The sequence below is a fragment of the Chenopodium album genome, chromosome 19 (genome assembly GCF_948465745.1).
Source record: "Chenopodium album chromosome 19, dcCheAlbu1.1, whole genome shotgun sequence".
Taxonomy (NCBI): domain Eukaryota; kingdom Viridiplantae; phylum Streptophyta; class Magnoliopsida; order Caryophyllales; family Amaranthaceae; genus Chenopodium; species Chenopodium album.
The window spans coordinates 9,586,031-9,608,280 of NC_137852.1; the positions used below are offsets into that span (position 1 = coordinate 9,586,031).

General features: G+C 36.2%; 4 protein-coding genes and 1 pseudogene across 6 annotated transcripts; 3 read left to right on the forward strand and 2 right to left on the reverse strand.

Moving 5' to 3' along the window:
* Positions 1-703: 703 nt before the first annotated feature.
* LOC145595909 (uncharacterized) lies at positions 704-3,411 on the reverse strand. Its single transcript, XM_081652339.1, has 2 exons — positions 3,020-3,411; positions 704-1,074 (listed from the first exon to the last, which is right to left on the reverse strand). Exons 1-2 carry the CDS (start codon positions 3,319-3,321, stop codon positions 870-872), a joined length of 507 nt encoding a protein of 168 aa, XP_081508465.1. The 5' UTR covers positions 3,322-3,411; the 3' UTR covers positions 704-869.
* Positions 3,412-4,242: 831 nt separating this feature from the next.
* On the forward strand, positions 4,243-5,376 carry LOC145593974 (putative F-box protein At3g25750). Its single transcript, XM_081650328.1, has one exon. The coding sequence runs from the start codon at positions 4,243-4,245 to the stop codon at positions 5,374-5,376; it is 1,134 nt and encodes a 377-aa protein (XP_081506454.1).
* A 1,081-nt stretch (positions 5,377-6,457) lies between these two features.
* Positions 6,458-22,117, reverse strand: LOC145594739 (uncharacterized). 3 transcript variants are annotated; one of them, XM_081651074.1, is made up of 10 exons: positions 21,682-22,117; positions 18,607-18,721; positions 18,381-18,505; positions 18,203-18,281; positions 14,932-15,089; positions 14,677-14,830; positions 13,434-13,547; positions 12,786-12,856; positions 7,358-7,452; positions 6,458-6,820 (listed from the first exon to the last, which is right to left on the reverse strand). In XM_081651074.1, exons 1-7 carry the CDS (start codon positions 21,832-21,834, stop codon positions 13,501-13,503), a joined length of 831 nt encoding a protein of 276 aa, XP_081507200.1. In that variant the 5' UTR covers positions 21,835-22,117; the 3' UTR covers positions 6,458-6,820; positions 7,358-7,452; positions 12,786-12,856; positions 13,434-13,500. The 3 variants fall into 3 exon arrangements, with proteins under 3 accessions (XP_081507200.1, XP_081507202.1, XP_081507201.1); XM_081651076.1 differs by having other exon boundaries at positions 13,617-14,830; XM_081651075.1 differs by lacking the exon at positions 7,358-7,452.
* Positions 8,304-9,119, forward strand: LOC145593975 (uncharacterized). The gene has a single exon (XM_081650329.1). It carries the CDS (start codon positions 8,304-8,306, stop codon positions 9,117-9,119), a length of 816 nt encoding a protein of 271 aa, XP_081506455.1.
* LOC145593976 (uncharacterized) lies at positions 9,125-11,498 on the forward strand (annotated as a pseudogene).
* Positions 22,118-22,250: the final 133 nt, after the last annotated feature.

The window sequence follows — 22,250 nt, forward strand, 5'->3', positions numbered from 1 at the left end:
TTTATGATTTGTTTCTCTAATAAAATAAAATATAATATTGTGTGTGATTTGTTTCTTAACGTCAATCAATTGACTTTGGAGCTCAGCTTGCAGTAGGATTTATTCCAGTCCATCCAAAACAAGAATTTATGAAGGAATTATATAATTTACCTTTCATCAGTACTCATCTCAACCACCTAGGAAGCCTAATGAACAAGTCAATAAAAAAAAAAAAAAATCTAAGTCAAACTCAGACACCCGTTTGATGGGAATGCTGACCCTCTAAAAAAATTAAAATAATAATAAAAAAAAAAAACAGAAGCTTTGCTCTATTTGACTTATTTTATTTGAACTTATGGTATTTGAGCTTAACCAAACTTATATTCTGAACTTATTTTCCCTATAACAGAATTCAGTGCAGCAGAACTTTCTATTGGGTGTCATAACTTAAGTTGATTGTAATAAAACTTAATTTGTCTGAACTTAACTCATTTAAACTTATCTAAGTTGAACAGAACGAGGTCCGATGTAACTCTCAGTTCAGAAAAGGTCAATTTTTCTGACCAGATTAAGACAATATTTCCTATGCATCCACTCACCTAAGCTGTTCTTGAATCCTAAGCCTTCCACTAGAAATGACTTATCTAGAGTAGAGGGAGAATTTTCATCATTATATTTGTTTAGGGAAAGGATGAAAAGATGTAAGACATCACCATAATTACACAATACAAACATTTTAACTGATCTCAATAACTTCCATAGCAACAAGAGCAGTCTTAACATGATTATTGAGCAACATGATGATAGTATAATCAGGGTATACAAGAAACCTTCTATGTAGAGGCTTAGAAAGGATTTGCATACAGTCTCACAGGCTTGTATCTGTAAGCTCACTCAAAGTTGTAATGCTTATCGACAGTTTCTGAGACATCCCACGTACACTTCATACCTTTTGGGAACACCACCAAATCACCAGCTCCAAACTCAACAGCTTCACTGGAACCATCAGGATAAACCTTCACCTTTCCTTTCAACAGAAAGCAAGTCTCCTTTGCTTCATAAGTCCAAGGAAACTTACTAGGAGCACAACCCCACCTATATGATGATGAAGAAAAAACATTACATGATAACCAAAAATAGATAACTGTACATAAATCTATAAATTTAGAAGCTCCTGATACTCAAACATTCTTTATTATGTTGAGAAAATGGTAGAGTAATGTAGATTAAAGTGCTTAAAATTGACACTGATACTCAAGTAAATAATTAAGTAATCCCCTCTGTCTACAAAAAATTAGTAATACAATTTCAACTTGATTTGGCTTTATATTATATTCCTATTTTGGGCCTAGTCTGTAATTCTGTATATGTATTCTCATAGTCGATAAGTGCATTGTACACTTAATTCCTCAAAACCTAATCAATGTACATGTTTTACAATTACTTCCACAAATCCTAATAAGATTATAACCCCCTTGGCTTAGCCTACTAGCACATTTTTAATAAAACACAATCTATATGTCATTATTCTTCTTGTCTTCTTCACCTTTCTTGCATAATCCCTTTGTCCCTATATAAAAGTTTCATTTCACTACAAAATCTAGTCTTTTGTTTAAAAGGTAAAACTCATATTTTTCTACTATCTTATTTGTTTTACAAAATTCACATTTACATCAAACAAACCCTACTATCTATTTTTTTTTTTTTTTTTCCCAAATCAATCTTTAATCAACTCCAATATCTTCTTCTTCTATCCATCTTTAATCAACCAAATCTCAATATCTTCTTTTATTCACCACAACCAAACCCAATTATCTTCTTATTAATTCACCTTTAATCAAGCAAAACCTACTATCTATTTATTTTATTAACTCTACTAAATATAGGTGCGTTGAGCAAATGAGACTTGAGGGAGTATGGTTTTAGAGGAAAAAAATATGCACTCGAGACAAAACTACCAGTAGCCTGATCATTGAGGGAATGAAAGTAAATCCAAAGTCTAATCAATAACGTCTACACTAGACTCTATAAGCCATAAAGGCTTCACATGAGAGTACCATTGCTAACAAGTCATTAGCATTTGGATGACATGAAAGGATCAGTAAATGCTGAGATCATAATGTTAGCACAAAACTGAAGCCTGTATACATGATAATAGTTTCCAGAGATGCTCAATTCTACAAAACAAATCAAAAAAATAGTTGTCAAATGACACTTTGAAATCTCATAGAACTGTTACTACCTCGAAATGATGATCACTTAACCCCCATTGGAGCGCCGTTTATAATAAGACAACCAATGACACTCATATTCTAGAGCAATTTCATTTTAGTGAGCATTACCAAGATCACCAACATATATCCTAAGATTCCTAACAGACATAACTCCGGGTCCTAAGAGCACTAGATCAACAAATCTATCAATAAGCTCAATTACTCAAAAATCCCATATTCCCATGTCTATAATCATTAATCAATCATGGGTAATTATGTTATGCACAAATTGTACCATATACAAATTTCACTTGTTCAAACCCAAAATACATGTATCTCATCAAAATCACATATTCTATCCAACTTTGACATGTTTACAATTTACTACGGAGTAATATAGAGCTTAAACTATTATACAAAGTAGCTTCATTTATTTCATTCATATAGTAATAAACTTTTTTTCACTAGAATGAAATTTCCAAAAATTAATGCAAACCCATTCCACCAAAACCCTCAAAAAGTGTTTCAACATTGAACACATAAAGCTTCATAAGCAACTCATAATGACATAGCTACTCAAAGTCCCACAAAACACCAATACGTGTCCAAATGTCAAACTCGGCTATTCAATGAAATTTTTTCGGGATTACAGCCCAAAATGAAGTGTTCATACCCCACATAACAGTGCCGATTCTAAGACGACTATTAATTAACAATGAAGAGTCCAAATAACATAACAAAGGAAAATAAGTTATAATAAAATTGAAAACATTATTATAGATATAACCATTAATAGATGAAATAAAAAGAGAGATAGAGAAATATACTTAGGCCAATCACGAACACCGAGCTCAGAGAGCCTAGATTCAGGAGGGTTTCTTTCAATTTTAACACCCAATTTTTCGATTGTAGTTGACATGCTTGTGCCCTCTGTTGATGCCTTAACTATGCAAAAAGATGGGATTTTTTTGGTTTTTAATTGAAAAAATTTCGACCCACTTTTTGATTTTGATTGAAAAGTTTGAATTTGAAGAGGGTGATAATTTGGGTTGGAGAAGTTTTTGTGGGTTGAAGAAGGTAGTAACCCTATACTTGACTGTCCTGTGATTGTAAGACCAAACATTCCCATATTTTTTAAGGACTTTTACTTTTTTAGATATCCCAGTTTTTTAAGGCAACTTTAAAAATAAGTTTTATTACTCCGTAGTACGTCAGATTTTTGAGGAATCTGGTTTTTTTTAGTACACAAATATTTTTAACCATAGAATAAGAGATTCATTTGAATTAAGTAATTAACTATGTCCACTCACGTCCTATCTTGTTGTTGATGTTGTTTTTTTAAAAAACGATAGGGAGAAGGCTTTATCAGGTTGGAATTTATTACATGTCAACTCGACATGAGTTAACATACTAAATTGGGAGTATCCGCAAATATGAGTGTAATATTATTGTTATAATAATACACGCAGTATGAGTATAATTTTTTTTTTTTTTTTTAACCATATTATTGTCAGTTAAGTGCAATGGATATCTGCTAAATTTATGAATGTGATTGCTTGATTTCATTAATAACTTTGCCACACATAAAATACAAAGATTAACCCTTAATTGCCTAGGATTAGGAAACTACCAAAAGATAAAGATATCAAAAGATAGACTAGCACAAAATATGCCAACCAAAGATATTCAGATTTCCTAAATATATCCTCAATAATATCACATTAAGATGGTAAGGATATAAAATATGTTATTTTCTGTAAAAAAAAAAAAAATGTATAATATTGTTAGAGATATAATACAATCAATATATATTGGAAGTGTTTTATTATGAGAATAATATATGTGTCAATTAAGATAAGTTTTTTTGTTTTTTTGTTGTTTTTTTTTTTTTTTTTTACAAGTATGTTAAGATATGTTTATGGAAAGATTTTAGTGGTTGACATAAGATAGATTTAAATTTAGAGTTTTAATGGGGCAAGAATATAAATATTGATCATATCACATCACTGACAAATTAAAGGGAATTCAGTTGTACGTCAATCAGTTATAGATGGCTGATTGGGGTAATATACCGAGCGAAATAGCGAGTGTGATTGCAGAACATCTGGAAATAGTAGAAGACTTTGAAGCATTTGCGTTGGTTTGTTCAAGTTGGAGAAGAGGGGCGAAAGAATGCAAGTTTAAGTTTGAAGGGAAGCCATGGCTTATGCTGCCGAGGCGCAAAGAAGGTGGGCCGAAGCAACGTCAGTTTTACAGCCTCTATAACCGCAAAGTGCGCACAATCAACCTTTCTCTGTGGAACCACGACTACGATATGAGGGTGTTATCGTCGCATGGATGGTTACTGGCCAGTGCTACTTATACTGACCAGGAAAATGTGTTTATTCTCAACCCCAAGTCAGGTGCCAAAATAAACATTCCTAAGGTTACCTGCTGGATTAGTTATATATTCCAACACCAATACTATGCCTTTAAAGGCAAGGAAATTCTCAAGTTCATCCTATCAGGGAACCCATCCTCCTCTAGTGATTTCACAATCGCCTTAGTTGCGCCCGAACCCAACTTTAAGGGTCATGGGGTCATCTGTTTCTGGAGAGAAGGCTATGAAAGATGGCAGACAGTTTTAACGGACGCACGAATTGATGTAACTTTTTATAAGGGTAACTTTTATGGCGTGAGTGACCTTGAAAATATATGGTGTTATGAGTTTGACCAATCAACAGGTCGTCCTCCCCAGCGGCTTGTTGCTAAACTGAAACCTATCAACATTTTCAGCAGATACGAATGCTACTTGGTTGAATCAGAGAATCGCTTGTTGCTCGTGATTAGGGTCAGACCATTGGTTTGGGATCAATTATGCGGCCACAAAATCAAAAAAACTATGTTTTTCAAGGTGTATGAGCTCAATGTTAACAATGGAGAGACCAAATATGTTCCTGATTTGGGTGATATAGCGATTTTCGTGGGTTGGAATTCATCCTTTTCTATAAAGGCATCATCTTTTGCTCATGGAATCAAACATAACTCTATCTATTTTACTGGTGATTATCGGATACCTGGGGATGATGACGCTGGCATCTTCACTTTGGCAGATGAAAATATTCATCGCTTTGACGGCATTATTAAACCAGAATATTGCGGTGAACATGCACCATATGTGTGGCTTCAGGATCCAAGCTTATGATCTATCTCTTATACGAGCTAAAAAAAGTATTCTAATTAAGATTATCAATAATACAACTTTTCTTATTTTTGTATTTTAATGGTTTGCGTTAGTTTACATAAGATTATTATTTGAGGCTATCCCCATTAATATCCTACATTAACATTGTTTGTTAATATAGTGGCATTTTGCTCGTAAATAATAGTAAATCTCTCCCCACTCTCATGGCTTCCCCTCCTATGCATGGCCACTCAATTTTGTCTCTCCTCCCCTCCCATGGCCTTGTCGACCATTAGACCACCATCGTAAGTCTCAACCGGCCAATGGACGGATCTAGGGGCGGGCCTACCCAGGCCATGGCCCGCCCTATGCCCAGAAAATTCAGTTTATATGTTATATTATTGCCTTTTGATACATGAAATGTGCTTAGCTGAGATGGTTATTAGGCCTTTTGTATGTATAATGGTGTTGTAGGCTGTGGGTTCAAATCCCACAGCTAGCAACTATGGATTTTTTTTTTGATAGCCTTTTCTATTACTTCATACCATCTATCATGTATGGCCCGCCCTATGCATCAATCCTAGATCCGTCTTTGCCCAAACAAAAAACACCCTAATAGCACATATGTAAAGTGGGCCCATACTAACCACTTAGGGAAGGTGTGATAGTCGTCTAGTGGTACTAACGGTGGTGGTAGTGGTCGATTGGTGGTGGAAGTGGTCGATTGGTAGTGTTAGTGGTCGATTGGTGGTGGAAGTGGTCAATTGGTAGTGTTAGTGGTCGATTGGTGGTGTAGTGGACGATTAAAGTCATACGGTGGTCAAATGGTCGTGCTAGTGGATGTGCAATGGTCGGATGATGGTGTTAGTGGTGGTGCGGCAATAGAAGGTGGTGCCAGTGGGTGGTTCAATGGTGATAGAAGAGAGAGAGAGGGATTTGCTTAAGAATCTACCAAAAACCCTTGATATTAACTGATTATGTTAATATAGGATACTCTTGAATTTTCTCTTATTATTCTACAATAAGCCAACTTTATGAGAGCTTTGCATTTGAGCAATCGAAAGACATATCTGCGAGTACTCACATAATGAAGTCTTCAGCGTCTTAATCAAAAATTTCATTTCTTCAAGTGGCCGTATTAGGTTTTACAAAGTTACAAAAAACTAACTCATTACGCCCCTTCTCTAATCTCTATGGATGCAAATTGCAGACGAGGCACTATCGCAAGTGTCCGCCATAGCATAAAGAATATGATTTACTTCTTAGGTGACATAAAAGCAACCCTAGAGTAGTTGTATAAGCCGTATTGACAAATCACTGTACACTATAATATGGACAAAAGGCATATGCAGAAAGGAGTTAACACTCAATGCAGACTTAGTGATGACCTTTTCTGAAAGCTGAGAAGACTCCACCACCACCATGTTTGTCTTTCTGACCTTCAGCACTAGCAAGTAGTTGCTACCTGTTTCAAATATTGAGCAGTCAGAAACGCACAGAAGAATAAACAAACTTATTCAGGGTTAAAATGGTCAGGGGGAAATGTCATACTAGAACAAGCTAGCCATTTAGCCATCCCATGACTGATAAGATTCACTCAAACTTCAGGTCAACTCCAAGTTTGTGGCTTTAGAGTTTAGACGCATAACCCCACTTATATTCAATGCAACATCAACAACATTAAAGAAATAAAATACTGAAAGGGCCATTGCCAGTTATACCCCCCCAATATGAACAAATTAGTATAATTTCAGAGAAAACTAAAAGAACAAAACTTTTAGAGTGCGAGAAACAACTTGGAAAAGAGATGGCAAGACTGCAATTGGGAGAAAGAGATGAAAATGATATTTTCCTAAATTTTTTTGGTATTTATCTTTTATTCTGAAAACACTCATGAAGGTTAACTAATGTTCACTATATTATTAGTAAATCTGATAAATAGTTTAACTAAATGCACATAGATTTTACAGTTGGGAAGAGAAAGATAGAAAGAGAGACATACAAGAAAATCATGTCAACTGAGTGCGATACGTCTCATCCTCATGTATACGCCCATCACCATGAGATCCACAACAAACCCAACCACGGCTATGCTTCCTAATTTGGGCAGGAAAAAAAACACAATTGCATAATTAATTTGATTAGGGAATTTCCAAAAGCAGTCATTTTATTTTCTAAATAGATGACCCATAGCTCTTGGCACACATTTTAAGACAAAGGAGAGAGAGTGACTAATGAGTTTTTCTAACGCTTTGTTTTAACTTTAATCAACTCAAAAAAATTAAACTACCAACCCATTCTCCCTTTCTCTCTCCTGGCTGACTTCATCCCACCTTGGCGCGAGGTGTAGTGAGGCGGTCATCAAATCGCCTCATAGTCTTGTAGCGTGGCAAAGTTAAGGAGGCGCGCGCCTTAGCGCTTTTGCCTTGAAGCGTGAGGCGCTATGAGGCGACGCTTTTTAGATTTGAGGCGCTTTTGAAACACGTGCTACTATAACTAATTTTTTTTGAAAAAAAACCCAGGCTTTAATTAAAGAAATAGAAGAGAGAGAAAACATATCTATTTGAAAATTAAAACCCTAGCTTCCCAATTCATGTTGGGTCTCATTCGATTCTCGCTCGAAACGACCCAAGCTGTGGTGGATCTTGCCGAAAACCAGGTTAGCTTGTTGTTTTTTTTATTTTTTTCGTTTTTTGTACTGCTTCTTCGTTCTCTGTTTATTTTTTTTTTATCTTTTTATATTGTGTTTTTAAAATTTGTTTTTTTATTTAGCATACTTGTATTTATCTTCTGTGATCTGATTTTATATTCTGTTTTTTTTATTATTATTTTCTTTTTATATTTTTGGCTTTCCAGTTTATTTATTTTAGTTTTTTGGTTCCAAATTTTTTTGTTTTTCTCTGTTTATAACTTTATATTTATTTTGTTACTGATTTCTAATTAGGAACATGGATGAAGAGTCCCTTCCTTCCACCGGATCATCCGATCCCGACCCGGCTAGAAAATATGGAAAACCAGAACCTAATAATAGAGTTAATTGGCATTGTAGTTCTTGTGGTAAAGTGACTAAGGGAGGGGCACATCGTTTAAAACAACACTTAGTTGGTGGCTTTAGAAATGTCACTAAATGTCCTAAATGTCCAGAACATGTGAGGGAGGAAGTTAAGACTTTTATGATAAACAAAGCTCAAGCAAAAGTGGATAGTCAAATGATGCCAAGCATGTCCCAACTTGAAACGGATGATGTTGATGAAGAAAAGGAAGATGTTGTCACAAAACGTGAAAAAGTTGTTAAGAAACCTAGGCACAAAGGTCCTTTGGATATGTTTATCACTTCAACTCCTAAAGAAGTAATGCAAGCTAGGAAGGAAAGGAAAGGAATTTTTGGTGCTTGTGATACGGAGTTAAGGGACAAAACTTGTATGACAATTGGTAAGCAGTTTTATGATGCGAGAATTCCATTCAATGCGGCTACCTATGCTAGCTTTGGAGCAATGATTGAAGCTATTGGTCAATATGGTCCCGGATTAAAACCACCAAGTATGTATGAGCTTAGAGTTCCTATCTTGAAAAAAGAAGTGAAAGATGTTGAGATGCAAGTAGAGGAGAACAAGAAAGAGTGGGCAAGTAAAGGTTGTTCAATTTTATCTGATGGATGGCGTGATTCGGTTGTCCAAAAGGATATTATAAACTTCCTTGTCAATTCTCCTAAGAGTTCCGTGTTTATTAGATCATTGGATGTTAGTTATTGTATAAACTTCTAGATAAGATGGTGGATGAAATTGGAGAGGAAAATGTTGCTCAAGTGGTGACGGACAATGCATCCAATTATGTCAAAGCCGGTATGAATTAGTAAATAGTCTTGTCACTCTTGTGATATGTTCAATTAAATTTTACTAATTTTTTTGCTTTGTAAGTTTTTATTTAATACTTTTTTTCAAAGATACACGGAACGCGGGACGACGGCGCGTTCCGCGAACCAGGACGCGTGTCCCGAAACGCGGAACTTACTCGTTCTGGTTCGTGGTGGTTCGCGATCTGGTTCGTGTTTGATAGGGTACCCACTTATAGGCAAAGGAATCTTCTGTTTTCTTGAGTTTTTAAATTTAATTAAAGCTTCAAGTTCTATTAATGGAGGAAAATGAAAAAAGAAGTGAGTAGAAGGAAGAAGAAGGGTCCTTGACAGCTTTAAATCATTAAAATAACCCTAACCTAATTTTTAAACATAATGGTGGACCCCTCCCTTTTTATCTTTTCTTTTTACTGTATTATTTTATTACTAGCACCTTGTTTTTACTCCATGTAGTCATGTACAGCTGTAATCTTTTCTTTTTATTATTATCTTATTTTTATTGCCTAGTTTTTAGGTATGTACTGATAGTAGTGTACAGTTATATATTTTTATTAATTTTTTGGTTAATACGAAGTAGTTGATTACGAGTACTTTTCAGTTTTAGTGATTTAGTCTAATAAATTTAAAGTCTAATATTCCCTCAAAAAAAAAATAATTTAAAGTCTAATAAAAAAGAAAATTCTAATTAAAAAAAATTCGAGAACTAGAGTCATACATTCCGGGAACTCTAAAGCCTACGTTCCCCGTTCCCGTTCCCGTCCCACGTTCCAAAACGTCCCACGTACCGTGTAACATTGCTTTTTTTTTCCTTTTTGTGAATTGTAGGAAAAAAAAAACTTGAATCTAAGAGGCCTCATCTTTATTGGACTCCTTGTGGTGCTCGTTGTATTGATTTGATGTTAGAAGACATTGGCAAACTAAAGAAGTGCACATTCATCAATAGCTATATTTATAATCATACCTATCTGGTGAACTTGATGAGGAAGTTCACACAACAAAGAAATTTACATAGGCCATCAAGTACTAGATTTGCAACATCTTTCATTACACTAGCTCAATTTCATAAGCAAAAAGGCAACTTGAGAAAGATGATAATCTCTCAAGAATGGAGTGCTTCCAAGTGGCAAAAGGAAGCGGGAGGAAAGAGAATTGCAACTTATATTTTGCAAGCAAGCTTTTGGAAGAATGTGGTGTATGCTCTTAAGCTAACAAGTCCCCTTGTTAAGGTGCTTAGACTTGTTGATGGGGAGAAAAAGCCTCCGATGGGATACATTTATGAAGCCATGGATAGAGCTAAAGAGACTATAGCGAAGACTTTTGAATTAAGAGAAGAGAACTACATTAAGGTATTTGAGATCATTGATAAAAGGTGGGATAGTCAACTTCATCACCCTTTGCATGCGGCGGGTTTTTATCTAAATTCGAAACTTCATTATGATCATTATGATCATTCTGTAAATGTAAATTGTGAGGAAGTTTTGAAAGGTTTGTATGATTGTATTGAAAGGCTAATTCCAGTTGTGGAAACTCAAGATAAAATACTTGCAGAGTTGGATTAATTTAAGAATGCAACCGGTCTCTTTGGTCGTAGAATGGCAATTAGGGGAAGGAAGACCAAATTAGATTGGTGGTCAGCTTATGGTGCAACAACTCCTAATCTCCACATGTTTGCCATCAAAATTCTTAGCCTCACTTGTAGTGCAACAGGTTGTGAAAGAAACTGGGATGTTTTTCAACAGGTTTATACCTTCACTTTTATTGATTTATCTAATATGATTTTATTTTATTACATTATATAGCTTATATTATTCTATTTTTATTGCTTCATTCTAAAAAGAGGAATCGATTGGCACAAAGTCGATTAAATGACATGGTTTATGTCAAGCATAATCGAGCATTACAACGGCGATACAAGAGGAAAGACACCATTGATCTCATTGTCTTAAATGAAATTGGTGAAAGCAATGAGTGGCTACTTGGAAGAATGGAAGAAGAGGAGGAGGAGGAGAATGATTTTGTATTTGAAGGGGAGGACTTGACTTGGAGTACAATTAGTAAAGCCTCCGGAGCTAATGAACCATTCTATGCTACTAGAGGAGCATCAAAAGTTGATAAAGGAAAGAAAATTGCTAGTGGCTCCACTTCTAAACCACGTCATACAATTGTGATAGATGATGATGATAATGAGATTTATGATGATGAGATGGAAGAGGATGTAAGTGGAGATGAGGCTTATCAAGAAGAGGAGGATGTGTATGATGATTCATCGGATGAGGAGATGGATTACTAGTGTCTTAGTATGCCATATAACAAGCTTGAAGACCTACTATGTTTGCTTTTCTTTCTACTTGATTTACTTTTTATGTTGAATGTGTGATTTGCTTTTTAGTTAAAGAGTTTCATGTCATTAGCGCCTTTTAAGGGTATCTTGTAGTTCCTTTGTTAATTTATGCATTTATAATATGTTATTTTGATTATTTAAGGCTTATATCTTGGTCTAGAAGTAAGTTATAAGGTTTTGGGCACTTAAGGTGCGCCTCGTATCCAAGAGGCACGGCCTCCGCTTTGCACCTCGCGCCTAGGCTCTGGGGACCCTTTGCGCCTTGGTGCGCCTCTCGCTTTTTAAAACCAAGCATCCCACCACCACCATCCATATCAAACCTGTACTAACTACCACCGGCATAAACACCAATTCCTCCATCAACACCAACCTCCTCAATTCTCTGCCGCTGGCCCGCTGCCGGATTTCTTCATCTTCAACACCATATATCTTTCAATTTCTCTCTTACTACTCAAATCGAAACTCTTTAATCATGTGTTTTTTTCCCTCAAGCTTTCTTTCTCTCTCTAAGACAACAAAGGTGGTGGTTGAATGGTGAGATTAATTCCGGGTTATAGATCTAGTGGTTAGAAAGGAGGAAAGAGAAATTATAGTTAGGGTTTTCATTTATGGTGGTGGTTTTCAGATTAGAAGGCGGTGCTTTTTAGTGGGTATGCGATTTCGGTGAGTTAGGGTCCTAAGGACGGCAGATTTGTGCGAAGGGGTGTTATTTTTGGCGAGGATGGAAGATTTCGACGGGTTAGGGGTGGCAAATTGGTTTAGAGGGCGGCGGTTTTGGCGAGGGCAGTCGTTTGATGAGGGCGGCAGTTTTGGCGAGGGCGGCGGTTTGATGAGAGCAGCGGTTTTAACCGAGTTCAGGGTGGGGAATCGATGTGAACAGTGGTGAATTGGTGATTTTCGTTGAGGGTGCTGGATTCCGGTGGGTTGTGATTTCCAATGAGGGGTGGTGGAGGTGGCTTTAATGGAGAAGGTGGTGGCTATAATGGAGAAGGTGGTGGCTTGCTTTAATGGAGAAGTTAAGAACGTGGGGCTGTGAGTTTGTAGTTAAGGATTTGGGGTTTATTAACCTTAGGATAAGTGGGGGTAAGTATGTAAGTTTGTAGTTAAAAACCTTCCATTTATAGTATGGGTCATCTAATATGACTATTCCTTTTTAGGAATGTTAGTCATCTAAATAAAAACGGAGATTTACCAAAAGAAAAAAAAAAAAAAAGAAACGGAGGAAGTATTTATTACCTGTTTTTAATGAGCCGGCTAAGGCTAGTATGAAAAAGTCCTGGTTTTGCTTCGTATTTCATCAAATCTACCTGAAATAAATAAAACATACTATTAACAAGATCTTATTCTTTGACTGTGATTACAGCTGGAAATGTGCCCATATTTTGCAAAAGAAACTGAGAATAAAACTGGAACTTCTGAATATTAAAGATTGTAATAGCAAAATGAGAACTATCAAAGGCAGATTCCAGAAGCAGGTGGTGTATAGTTGCTATGCTGGGTTGCTTTATGTCATTTGGAGCCAGAGAAACAAAGTTGTCTGGAACAAATGTTTGATGCAGCCTGAGAAGGTAATTCAGAATCTTTGGGCTGAGCTTTTTCACAGAATCTCATATGTCATGCCAGTCAAGACCAGCAGAAGGAATCAGAAGTGGTTCAAGGAGCTGTTTAGAAGCTGATAGCTGTCCTTTGGGCTTAGTTTGTTTTGTCTGTTTTTGTGTCTCTTTTGTTGTGGTTGCTGTTGTGTTTGCTTAGGGTTCTTTTGCCCTATGGTGTATTGACTTTCTGTTCTTGATTGATTAATAAATTTTTTTTTACTTTTTTCAAAAAAAAAAAACAAGATCTTACTTCAAATCAACAATCTTAAGAGATGAAGAGATAACTTACATTGTCGAGCATAGCATTTTCATCTGGAATTTCTATTGCACCATCTAACATCAATCTTGCTGGATATTCAGGAAATTTGGGACATGGAATTGTCTCCTCGGCACCAGCAAGCCTCTGTCAAACCCAAAGTTAGTTAACCGAATAAAAAAACAAAAATTAAAAAGTTTCAGAATTTCGTCTTACCTTCAGCACCATCTGTCCACCGACACATGGTTCAAGGAGGTAAAAATGAGGCATAGAAGTAAATTTCATAGTATCAAGATTACATCCACCTCGACATATCAACCCCTGCTCTTGTTTTGTAAGTATGGAGCAAAGTTTTTCGAAAGCTATTACATGCGATGACTCTAATGGAATGACCCAGTAAGGTCTTCCAATCACCAAACTTATCAAAAACAAGCAACATAAATAATGAAACGTGTATTCAGTGACATAATTAAATTAGCGTTTTAAAAGCACATCAATTATCATCCATTCTACTATTCCCTCTGTCCATGACCTTTGCCCCATTTGATCCAAAAAGCTCTCACAAAAAAATGGGGCCATTGTGCAAAGATGGGACAGAGAGAGTATGCAAGTTGCTACTTAATAGTTAAGATATTCCTGTGTAATTTATTCATTGATAAGGCTTGCAAAATATATCTTGAGGAGCAATCAAATGTATGTGTTTAGATCATAAGCAGCTGATTACTTTCTTAATATCCACTTGTTTAGGCATGGTCATGCATGCCTTGGACATTCTAAAGCAGCACATACCAACAGATATCTGATGTTAAGCACCCAACTATGATAACTAGTCAACAACAGATAGAAGATACTTCTTACGATGTAATTTCAAGTGAGATATTATTAAACATCAACATCAAGACCCATAGATAAGGTAACTTCCATACATCAGTAATGTTAGCAAAAAAAAACACGCAACAATCGAAAATCAAAAAACAATTATTAATGCTTAAAATCCAATAAAGTTAACGATTCATAGTTTAATACTATTTGTCTATTTCAATCCTTCATGTGAGTTTTTGAACTGGTAGGCAGGAACATTTGAAGAACATACTTCTGGTACTGCCTAGATGCAAAGTACCAGAAAGTGGCAAGCCTAATTAATGCACTGCTATTTAAACTTAAAAAAGAAATAAAAATGAAAAAAGAAATTCAGTACATGGGAATTAAATGGAAAAAAATTAATATATATAGCAACTCTTTTAATCCTAAATGATAAACAATTGAAGCCACTAACCTTTATCCAAAGAAGTCAACCCATCCCTCCCAATTACATCAAATCTAACAGCACCGTCAGCTTCAGAGAGTTTTACGCAATTCCTAGACTCTTCTTCTAGTAAGGTATCTTCATCAATGGTTGTGGAGTTAAGCATTTGATGATACCCATGTGCCTACATATTGAAATCAAATTTTATTATCATCATCTATAATTTGGGGAAAAAGCATATACATGAAGCAAAATAAGAGAAGCTACTTCAACTAACTTTAGTACCTCACAAAGGTAGAATTCATTTAGTATCTGATTTGAGGAACTAAACAATCTGCAGGGTATTGAACGATTATTGCTCCTTTGAAAGAAAAAAATAGCCACCAATCCTCTATCGGCTTTCAGTTCTTCAATCCATTTTTTTGCATTTTCATTCATTGTATCTGCAGTTTATATCCATTGCTTGGATGCTTTAAATCAGCTCAAAAAATGTATATTGTTGCAACATATGTATTAATACTACTCCTTATCATTAAGAAAAGAATTACACTGTAATGAAACTGTCAATAAGAAAATTTGCCCTCAAATCTTGATCATTGAGTCATTAAATAGGCAATCCTGGTATCATAGTCCAAGGTGGATCCAGCCTAAGACGACTTGCTTTCAATAGTCTATTTCAGTACGAAAACAGACTGCCTAAACATCAAGGGCATAAACATGACATTTAGGTGCCATAAAGTACTATATCATGTGGATAACTTTCCGAAACACTTAAAGATGCTTTGGAAATTAGCTATTTTAAGTAAGACATCTAACAAGAAATTAGCTATGTTATCAGTGCTTATGCTCCCCAAGTGGGTTTAGATGCAGAAGAGAAACGACAATTTTGGGAGGACCTAGACGAGGTGGTGCAGGGTGTCCACCACTCAGAGAAGTTATATATTGGAGGGGATCTAAATGGGCACGTTGGGGCGAGCCGAGATGGCTATGAGAGTGTCCATGGAGGCTTTGGGTATGGGCAGAGGGACGCCGGTGGTGAAGCTATTATGGATTTTGCCCAATCATATGATTTAATTTTGGCTAATACTTGGTTTAAGAAGAGGGATTCACACTTGATAACTTTTCGGAATGGAGCAAATGCAACTCAAATAGACTTCCTGCTCACAAGGAGCATAGATAGACAAAGTTGCATAAACTGTAAGGTTATCCCAGGGGAGAGTGTGGTCACCCAACACCGGCTATTGGTAATGACTATTCGTCTGAAAGAGAAGGCGAAGAAAAAAGTTAGACAAGAAGAACCAAGGATAAGATGGTGGACCCTAAGGGATGCAAAAGCTAAGGTTTTTACAGAAAAGGTAATTGAAGAAGCGGATTGGGATGGAGAGGTGGATCCGGACATGACTTGGTTACGAATGAAGAACTGTTTCCTAAGAGTGGCCAAAGAGGTCTTAGGGGAAGTAAGGGGAAGAACTTCGGTACAGAGAGATACTTCGTGGTGGAATGAAGAGGTGAAAGCAGTAATTAAGCAAAAAAGGGAATGCTATCAAGCCTTAGGAAAATGTAGGAGTGATGAAACCTTTGCAGCGTATAAGGAGGCTAAGAGCAAGGCAAAGGCAGCTGTTCGCCAAGCAAAAGAAAAGGCATATCAGGAGGTTTATGAAAAGCTTGATTCCAAGGAGGGAGAAAGGATCATTTATAAGATGGCAAAGAGAAGACAAGAGGCAAGGAAGGATATTGGCATGGTGAAGTGTGTCAAAGATAAGAACCAAATGGTCCTAGTGCAAGAGGAGGGCATCAAGGACAGGTGGAAGGGGTACTTCGATGAATTATTTAATGGAAGTAATGGAGTTGTGATAGGAGATACCTCTATGAGTGATGAAGAAATCAACATGGAGTATGTGCGAAGGATTAGGAGAGTAGAGGTGGAGATTGCACTGAGGAAGATGAAACCTAAGAAGGCGGTTGGCCCTGATGGGGTACCGATAGAGGTGTGGAGGTGTTTGGGTAAGATTGGTATTGATTGGTTAACAAACCTTTTCAACAAGATATGGACGGCTACAAGGATCCCACAAGATTGGAGGAAGAGCACCTTGGTCCCGGTTTATAAAAACAAAGGAGACGCTCAAGATTGTTCTAACTATCGAGGAATTAAGCTTATGAGCCATACTATGAAGTTGTGGGAAAGGGTGATTGAACAAAGGTTGAGGGCATGCACAAGCATTTCAGATAACCAATTTGGTTTTATGCCTGGGAGATCTACTATGGAGGCAATCCATTTGATAAGACAAATGATGGAGTTTTATAGGGTAAAGAAGAAAGATCTTCATATGGTCTTTATTGATTTAGAGAAGGCATATGACAAGGTGCCAAGAGAGATACTTTGGTGGGCAATGTTGAAGAAAGGTATCCCACGAAGGTATGTAGACCTAGTTAAGGATATGTATCGGGATGTGTCAACAAATGTGAGGACATGCGGAGGGTTGACAAAAGATTTCCCTATTACAATCGGATTGCATCAAGGGTCTGCATTAAGCCCTTTTCTTTTTGCAACGGTTCTAGATGAATTAACTAGACCAATTCAAGATGAGGTTCCATGGTGTATGCTGTTCGCAGATGATATCGTTTTGGTGGATGAGACTAAGGATGGGGTTAATGTCAAGTTGGAGCAATGGAGGCAAAGGTTGGAATCTAGAGGGTTTAAGCTAAGTCGGAGTAAGACTGAATATTTGGTATGTCGTTTTGGCACTCAGAGGGGGACACGCAATGAAGTGGTGAGTTTGGATGGAAAGGATTTGACCATGAGTGAATGTTTTAAGTACCTAGGGTCGATCATCCAGAAGAATGGTGACATTGATCAAGACGTGACCCACAGGATTAAGTCAGGGTGGCTTAAATGGAGAGCGGCCACGGGAGTGTTATGCGACCGCAGCATTCCCTTAAAGTTGAAGGGAAAATTCTACAGGACTGCCATACGACCAGTGTTGCTCTATGGTACAGAATGTTGGGCTTCTAAGAAAGAGCATATTAAAAAGATGGAGGTTACGGAAATGCGCATGTTAAGGTGGATGTGTGGAAACACTTTAAGAGATAGAATCAGAAATGAGGTTATTCGCAAGAAAGTAGGTGTGGCGGGCATTGTAGATAAACTAAGGGAAAATCGTCTGCGTTGGTTTGGACATGTAAGACGGAGACCCGAGGGTGCACCGGTGCGAAGAGTGGAAGAGTGGGACCATGGAGGGATTAAACGAGGAAGAGGGAGACCAAAGATGACTTGGTTGGAAGGAGTGAGGAAGGATATGAAGTGCATGGATTTACGTGAGGATGAAGTTTTGGATCGTAAGGGATGGAGGAGAAAGATTTATGTTGATGACTACACGGAATAATCAAATTTGGTTCATGTTAGCCGACCCCACTTTTGGGATTAAGGCTTTGATTGATTGATTGATTGATTGATTGATCTAACAAGAAAAAATATACTTCCCTCAAAAATACTTTACATGGAACGCAAAAAAGCAATTATTTAACCATCTCAAATGCGAAAGAGCATCAGTCAAACCTTGAAGAAATGCATCAGACAAGTTATCACAGTTCTTAAGGATCACAGATTCCACATCATTGTCTCTGCCTTCAGCATCCTGTATAGAGCAGACAGCAGTGACTTTGAAATTAAAAGGATCACTATTCTTAAGAGAAGTTTGGAACGCTTTCATAAGAAATGCAGCAAGCGAATTTACCGGTAGAATCACTGTAGAGAACACTGTGGTATCAAGACATGCGCCAATCAGAATTAATTTGCCCTTGCTTTCTTTTCTTCTAGAAGATGCTAACATTTGATCACTAAGGATCAATGCAAGCCCATCTGCCAATTTTTCACCACAAAAACAAAAAAAAATGATTTTATTAATGCGAATGTAATTAGTGAAAATAGAGCAGAAAGGGAAATAAAGAGAGGTACAAGACCTTCTGAAAGGGTAGATGTCTTAAGAAAATGTGCTGAATAACAACAGGGCAACCCGTTGACAGCATCGTGAAATTCAACAAGGTTGAAGCTTTCGGAAGAGTATGCAGCCTTAAGCTGCATGCAAACACAAATACGTTCAGAAATTAGAAAGAAATTAGAAAAAGATTCCACAAAACTTCTATTCCTACCCTTGTCCCTTCCATCAACCATGACCAATCATACCAATCGTTCACCAATGGGCCTATCATTGATAGAATTTTACATCAGCATTGAAGAACTAAGTAGTTTTGTTGAATTTAAGCTGTCGTGTTCAGATCTATCAATTGCTGAAACTATACAGCATATGCTTCCCTGTTTCCCACCAGTCTCTCATGATCTTCTCATTCCTACACGTCCTTATAGTAACAATCCAAACGAAAAATAAGAAAATCTAACCAACTGAGAATAAACGCCATACCTAACTTAAGAGATATTATCCTCAAGGAATTAGACCAGTTAATTCTCCAAGAAAATACCACAACCAACACACATAGATACTCAAGAATAAAATCTGCAAATATCAACTGATTTTCCTTGACTTATCTATCCACACACGATGCGACACTCTCCGACCTCAACCCGAGCATGGCATATGTTTTAAGAATTCTATCGCATGTGTTCAGGAGTTTAAAGAATAAAATGTTACTTGATACCTACAAAAGATGACCTTTTTTCTTAGTTACTGATGGTGTTAGTGACCTTAGAATGCTCTATCATGTTTTTAAGACGGATATTCTATGTTTAATTGTTGATTGCTTAATACATAAGGCAACTACTTCCTTCGTTCTTACATTATTGCAACAATTGAGTTTATTTTTTAATATTATTAACCCATAGGTAATTAAAAAATTAGTGGGTAAAGTTGTACATTGAGATGCATAAAAACCGAATTGTTGCAATGCGAAAGGAATGGAAGAAGTGTTAGTTTCTAGTGGAATTAAGTCAGCTTTAATGAGTGGCCATACCTGGACCATATGAAATGGGTTTAAGAATTACTGTTGCCTCCATTATAAAGCAAATTAAGATATAATATCCACAGGATGATAAGGTAGAACATAATTAATTTGCGAAAGAAATTAGAAAAAGATTCCACAAAACTTCTATTCCTACCCTTGTCCCTTCCATCAACCATGACCAATCATACCAATCGTTCACCAATGGGCCTATCATTGATAGAATTTTACATCAGCATTGAAGAACTAAGTAGTTTTGTTGAATTTAAGCTGTCTTGTTCAGATCTATCAATTGCTGAAACTATACAGCATATGCTTCCCTGTTTCCCACCAGTCTCTCATGATCTTCTCATTCCTATACATCCTTATAGTAACAATCCAAACGAAAAATAAGAAAAACTAACCAACTGAAAATAAACGTCATACCTAACCTAAGAGATATTATCCTCAAGGAATTAGACCAGTTAACTCTCCAAGAAAATACCACAACCAACACACATAGATACTCAAGAATAAAATCTGCAAATATCAACTGATTTTCCTTGAGTTATCTATCCACATACGATGCGACACTCTCCGACCTCAACCCGATCATGGCATATGCTTTAGAATTCTATCGCATGTGTTCAGGAGTTTACAGAATAAAATGTTACTTGATACCTACAAAAGATGACCTTATTTTTAGTTACTGATGGTTTTAGTGACCTTAGTATGCTCTATCATGTTTTTTAAGACGGATATTCTATGTTTAATTGTTGATTGCTTAATACATAAGGCAACTACTTCCTTCGTTCTTACATTATTGCAACAATTGAGTTTATTTTTTATATTATTAACCCATAGGTAATTAAAAATTTAATGGGTAAAGTTGTGCATTGAGATGCATAAAAACCGAATTGTTGCAATGCGAAATGAATGGAAGAAGTGTTAGTTTCTAGTGGAATTAAGTCAGCTTTAATGAGAGGCCACACCTGGACCATATGAAATGGGTTTAAGAATTACTGTTGCCTCCATTATAAAGCAAATTAAGATATAGTATCCACAGGATGATAAGGTATAACATAATTAATTTGCGAAAGAAATTAGAAAAAGATTCCACAAAACTTCTATTCCTACCCTTGTCCCTTCCATCAACCATGACCAATCATACCAATCGTTCACCAATGGGCCTATCATTGATAGAATTTTACATCAGCATTGAAGAACTAAGTAGTTTTGTTGAATTTAAGCTGTCTTGTTCAGATCTATCAATTGCTGAAACTATACAGCATATGCTTCCCTGTTTTCCACCAATCTCTCATGATCTTCTCATTCCTATACATCCTTATAGTAACAATCCAAACGAAAGATAAGAAAAACTAACCAACTGAGAATAAACGCCATACCTAACCTAAGAGATATTATCCTCAAGGACTGAGACCAGTTAATTCTCCAAAAAAATACCACAATTAACACACATAGATACTCAAGAATAAAATCTGCAAATATCAACTGATTTTCCTTGAGTTATTTATCCACACACGATGCGACACTCTCCAACCTCAACCCGAGACATAGCTCAATGAAGTAGCAGGACACTACAGGTCTACAGCCACAAACTAAAAAATCGATCATATCACCTAACCATGAGAAGACCATCGCCTTGATTGCTCAACTAATACTTCTCAAACTCAACATAAAAAACGCTCCAAATCAAACCCTAAACCAATTCATACTTCAATTTAACAATTAAAACCCTAGCTAATTTCACTCCATCATACAAAAATCGAAACTCTGAAGCATCCATAATACAAAGATCCAAACAAATCAAATCATACAACAATTCAACAAACAAAAAATAAAATCCATAAATCAGCATGCAAATCAATCAACAGTAAAGTAAATTAAAATTCAAATTAGAAAAAATAGAAAGAAAACATGTAGACTTTAGATGAACAAGTACAGTAAGAGAAATACGTAACCTAAATCAGTTTTTTGAACAATTAATCATACAACAACAATCAAATATCATAATCTTGAATTCAATTGAACAAATAAGCAAAATCCTATCCTAAAATCAGGAAATAAATAAAGCAAAATTACCTCAGATTCGGATTGTATGTAGCAAAGAGCAATTCGATCGTTGAGAGAAGAAAACTTAAACATATTTGCGAATTGCAGTAGGCAATCCTTGATTAACTTCAAGAATTCAGGTGAAAGAGTGCGAAGATCAAGAATGAATGCCAAAAACGCCATGAGATTACTGCTTTGCTTCGATTGAAAAAAATGGAGGGAAACGAAGAGAAGAAATTGATTTTGAAAAACCTAGAAGAAAAAAATGGAGGGAAAGGAAAATGAGGAATGTAACATCTTTCATTTGAATGACTACTATATAAAGAAGGGAATTGGATGGAAATGAAATAGAAGAAATTGATTTTGAAGAAACTAGAGCCTGCAGGGGGAAACATGGTGAAAGATTTTTTTTTTTTTTTTTTTTTTTTTTTGGTAGAAATGAATATTAGAACTTGGAACACAGAAAATTGCAGTCATGGAGTAAGAGTTCACAATAGAAGAAGGATGAGTAATAAAAAAAATAAAAAAATAAAAAAATGCAGCCACGTGCCCTCCAAGGGCCCACACCTCAAAATTGTGTTTTTATTTTAATTCTACTT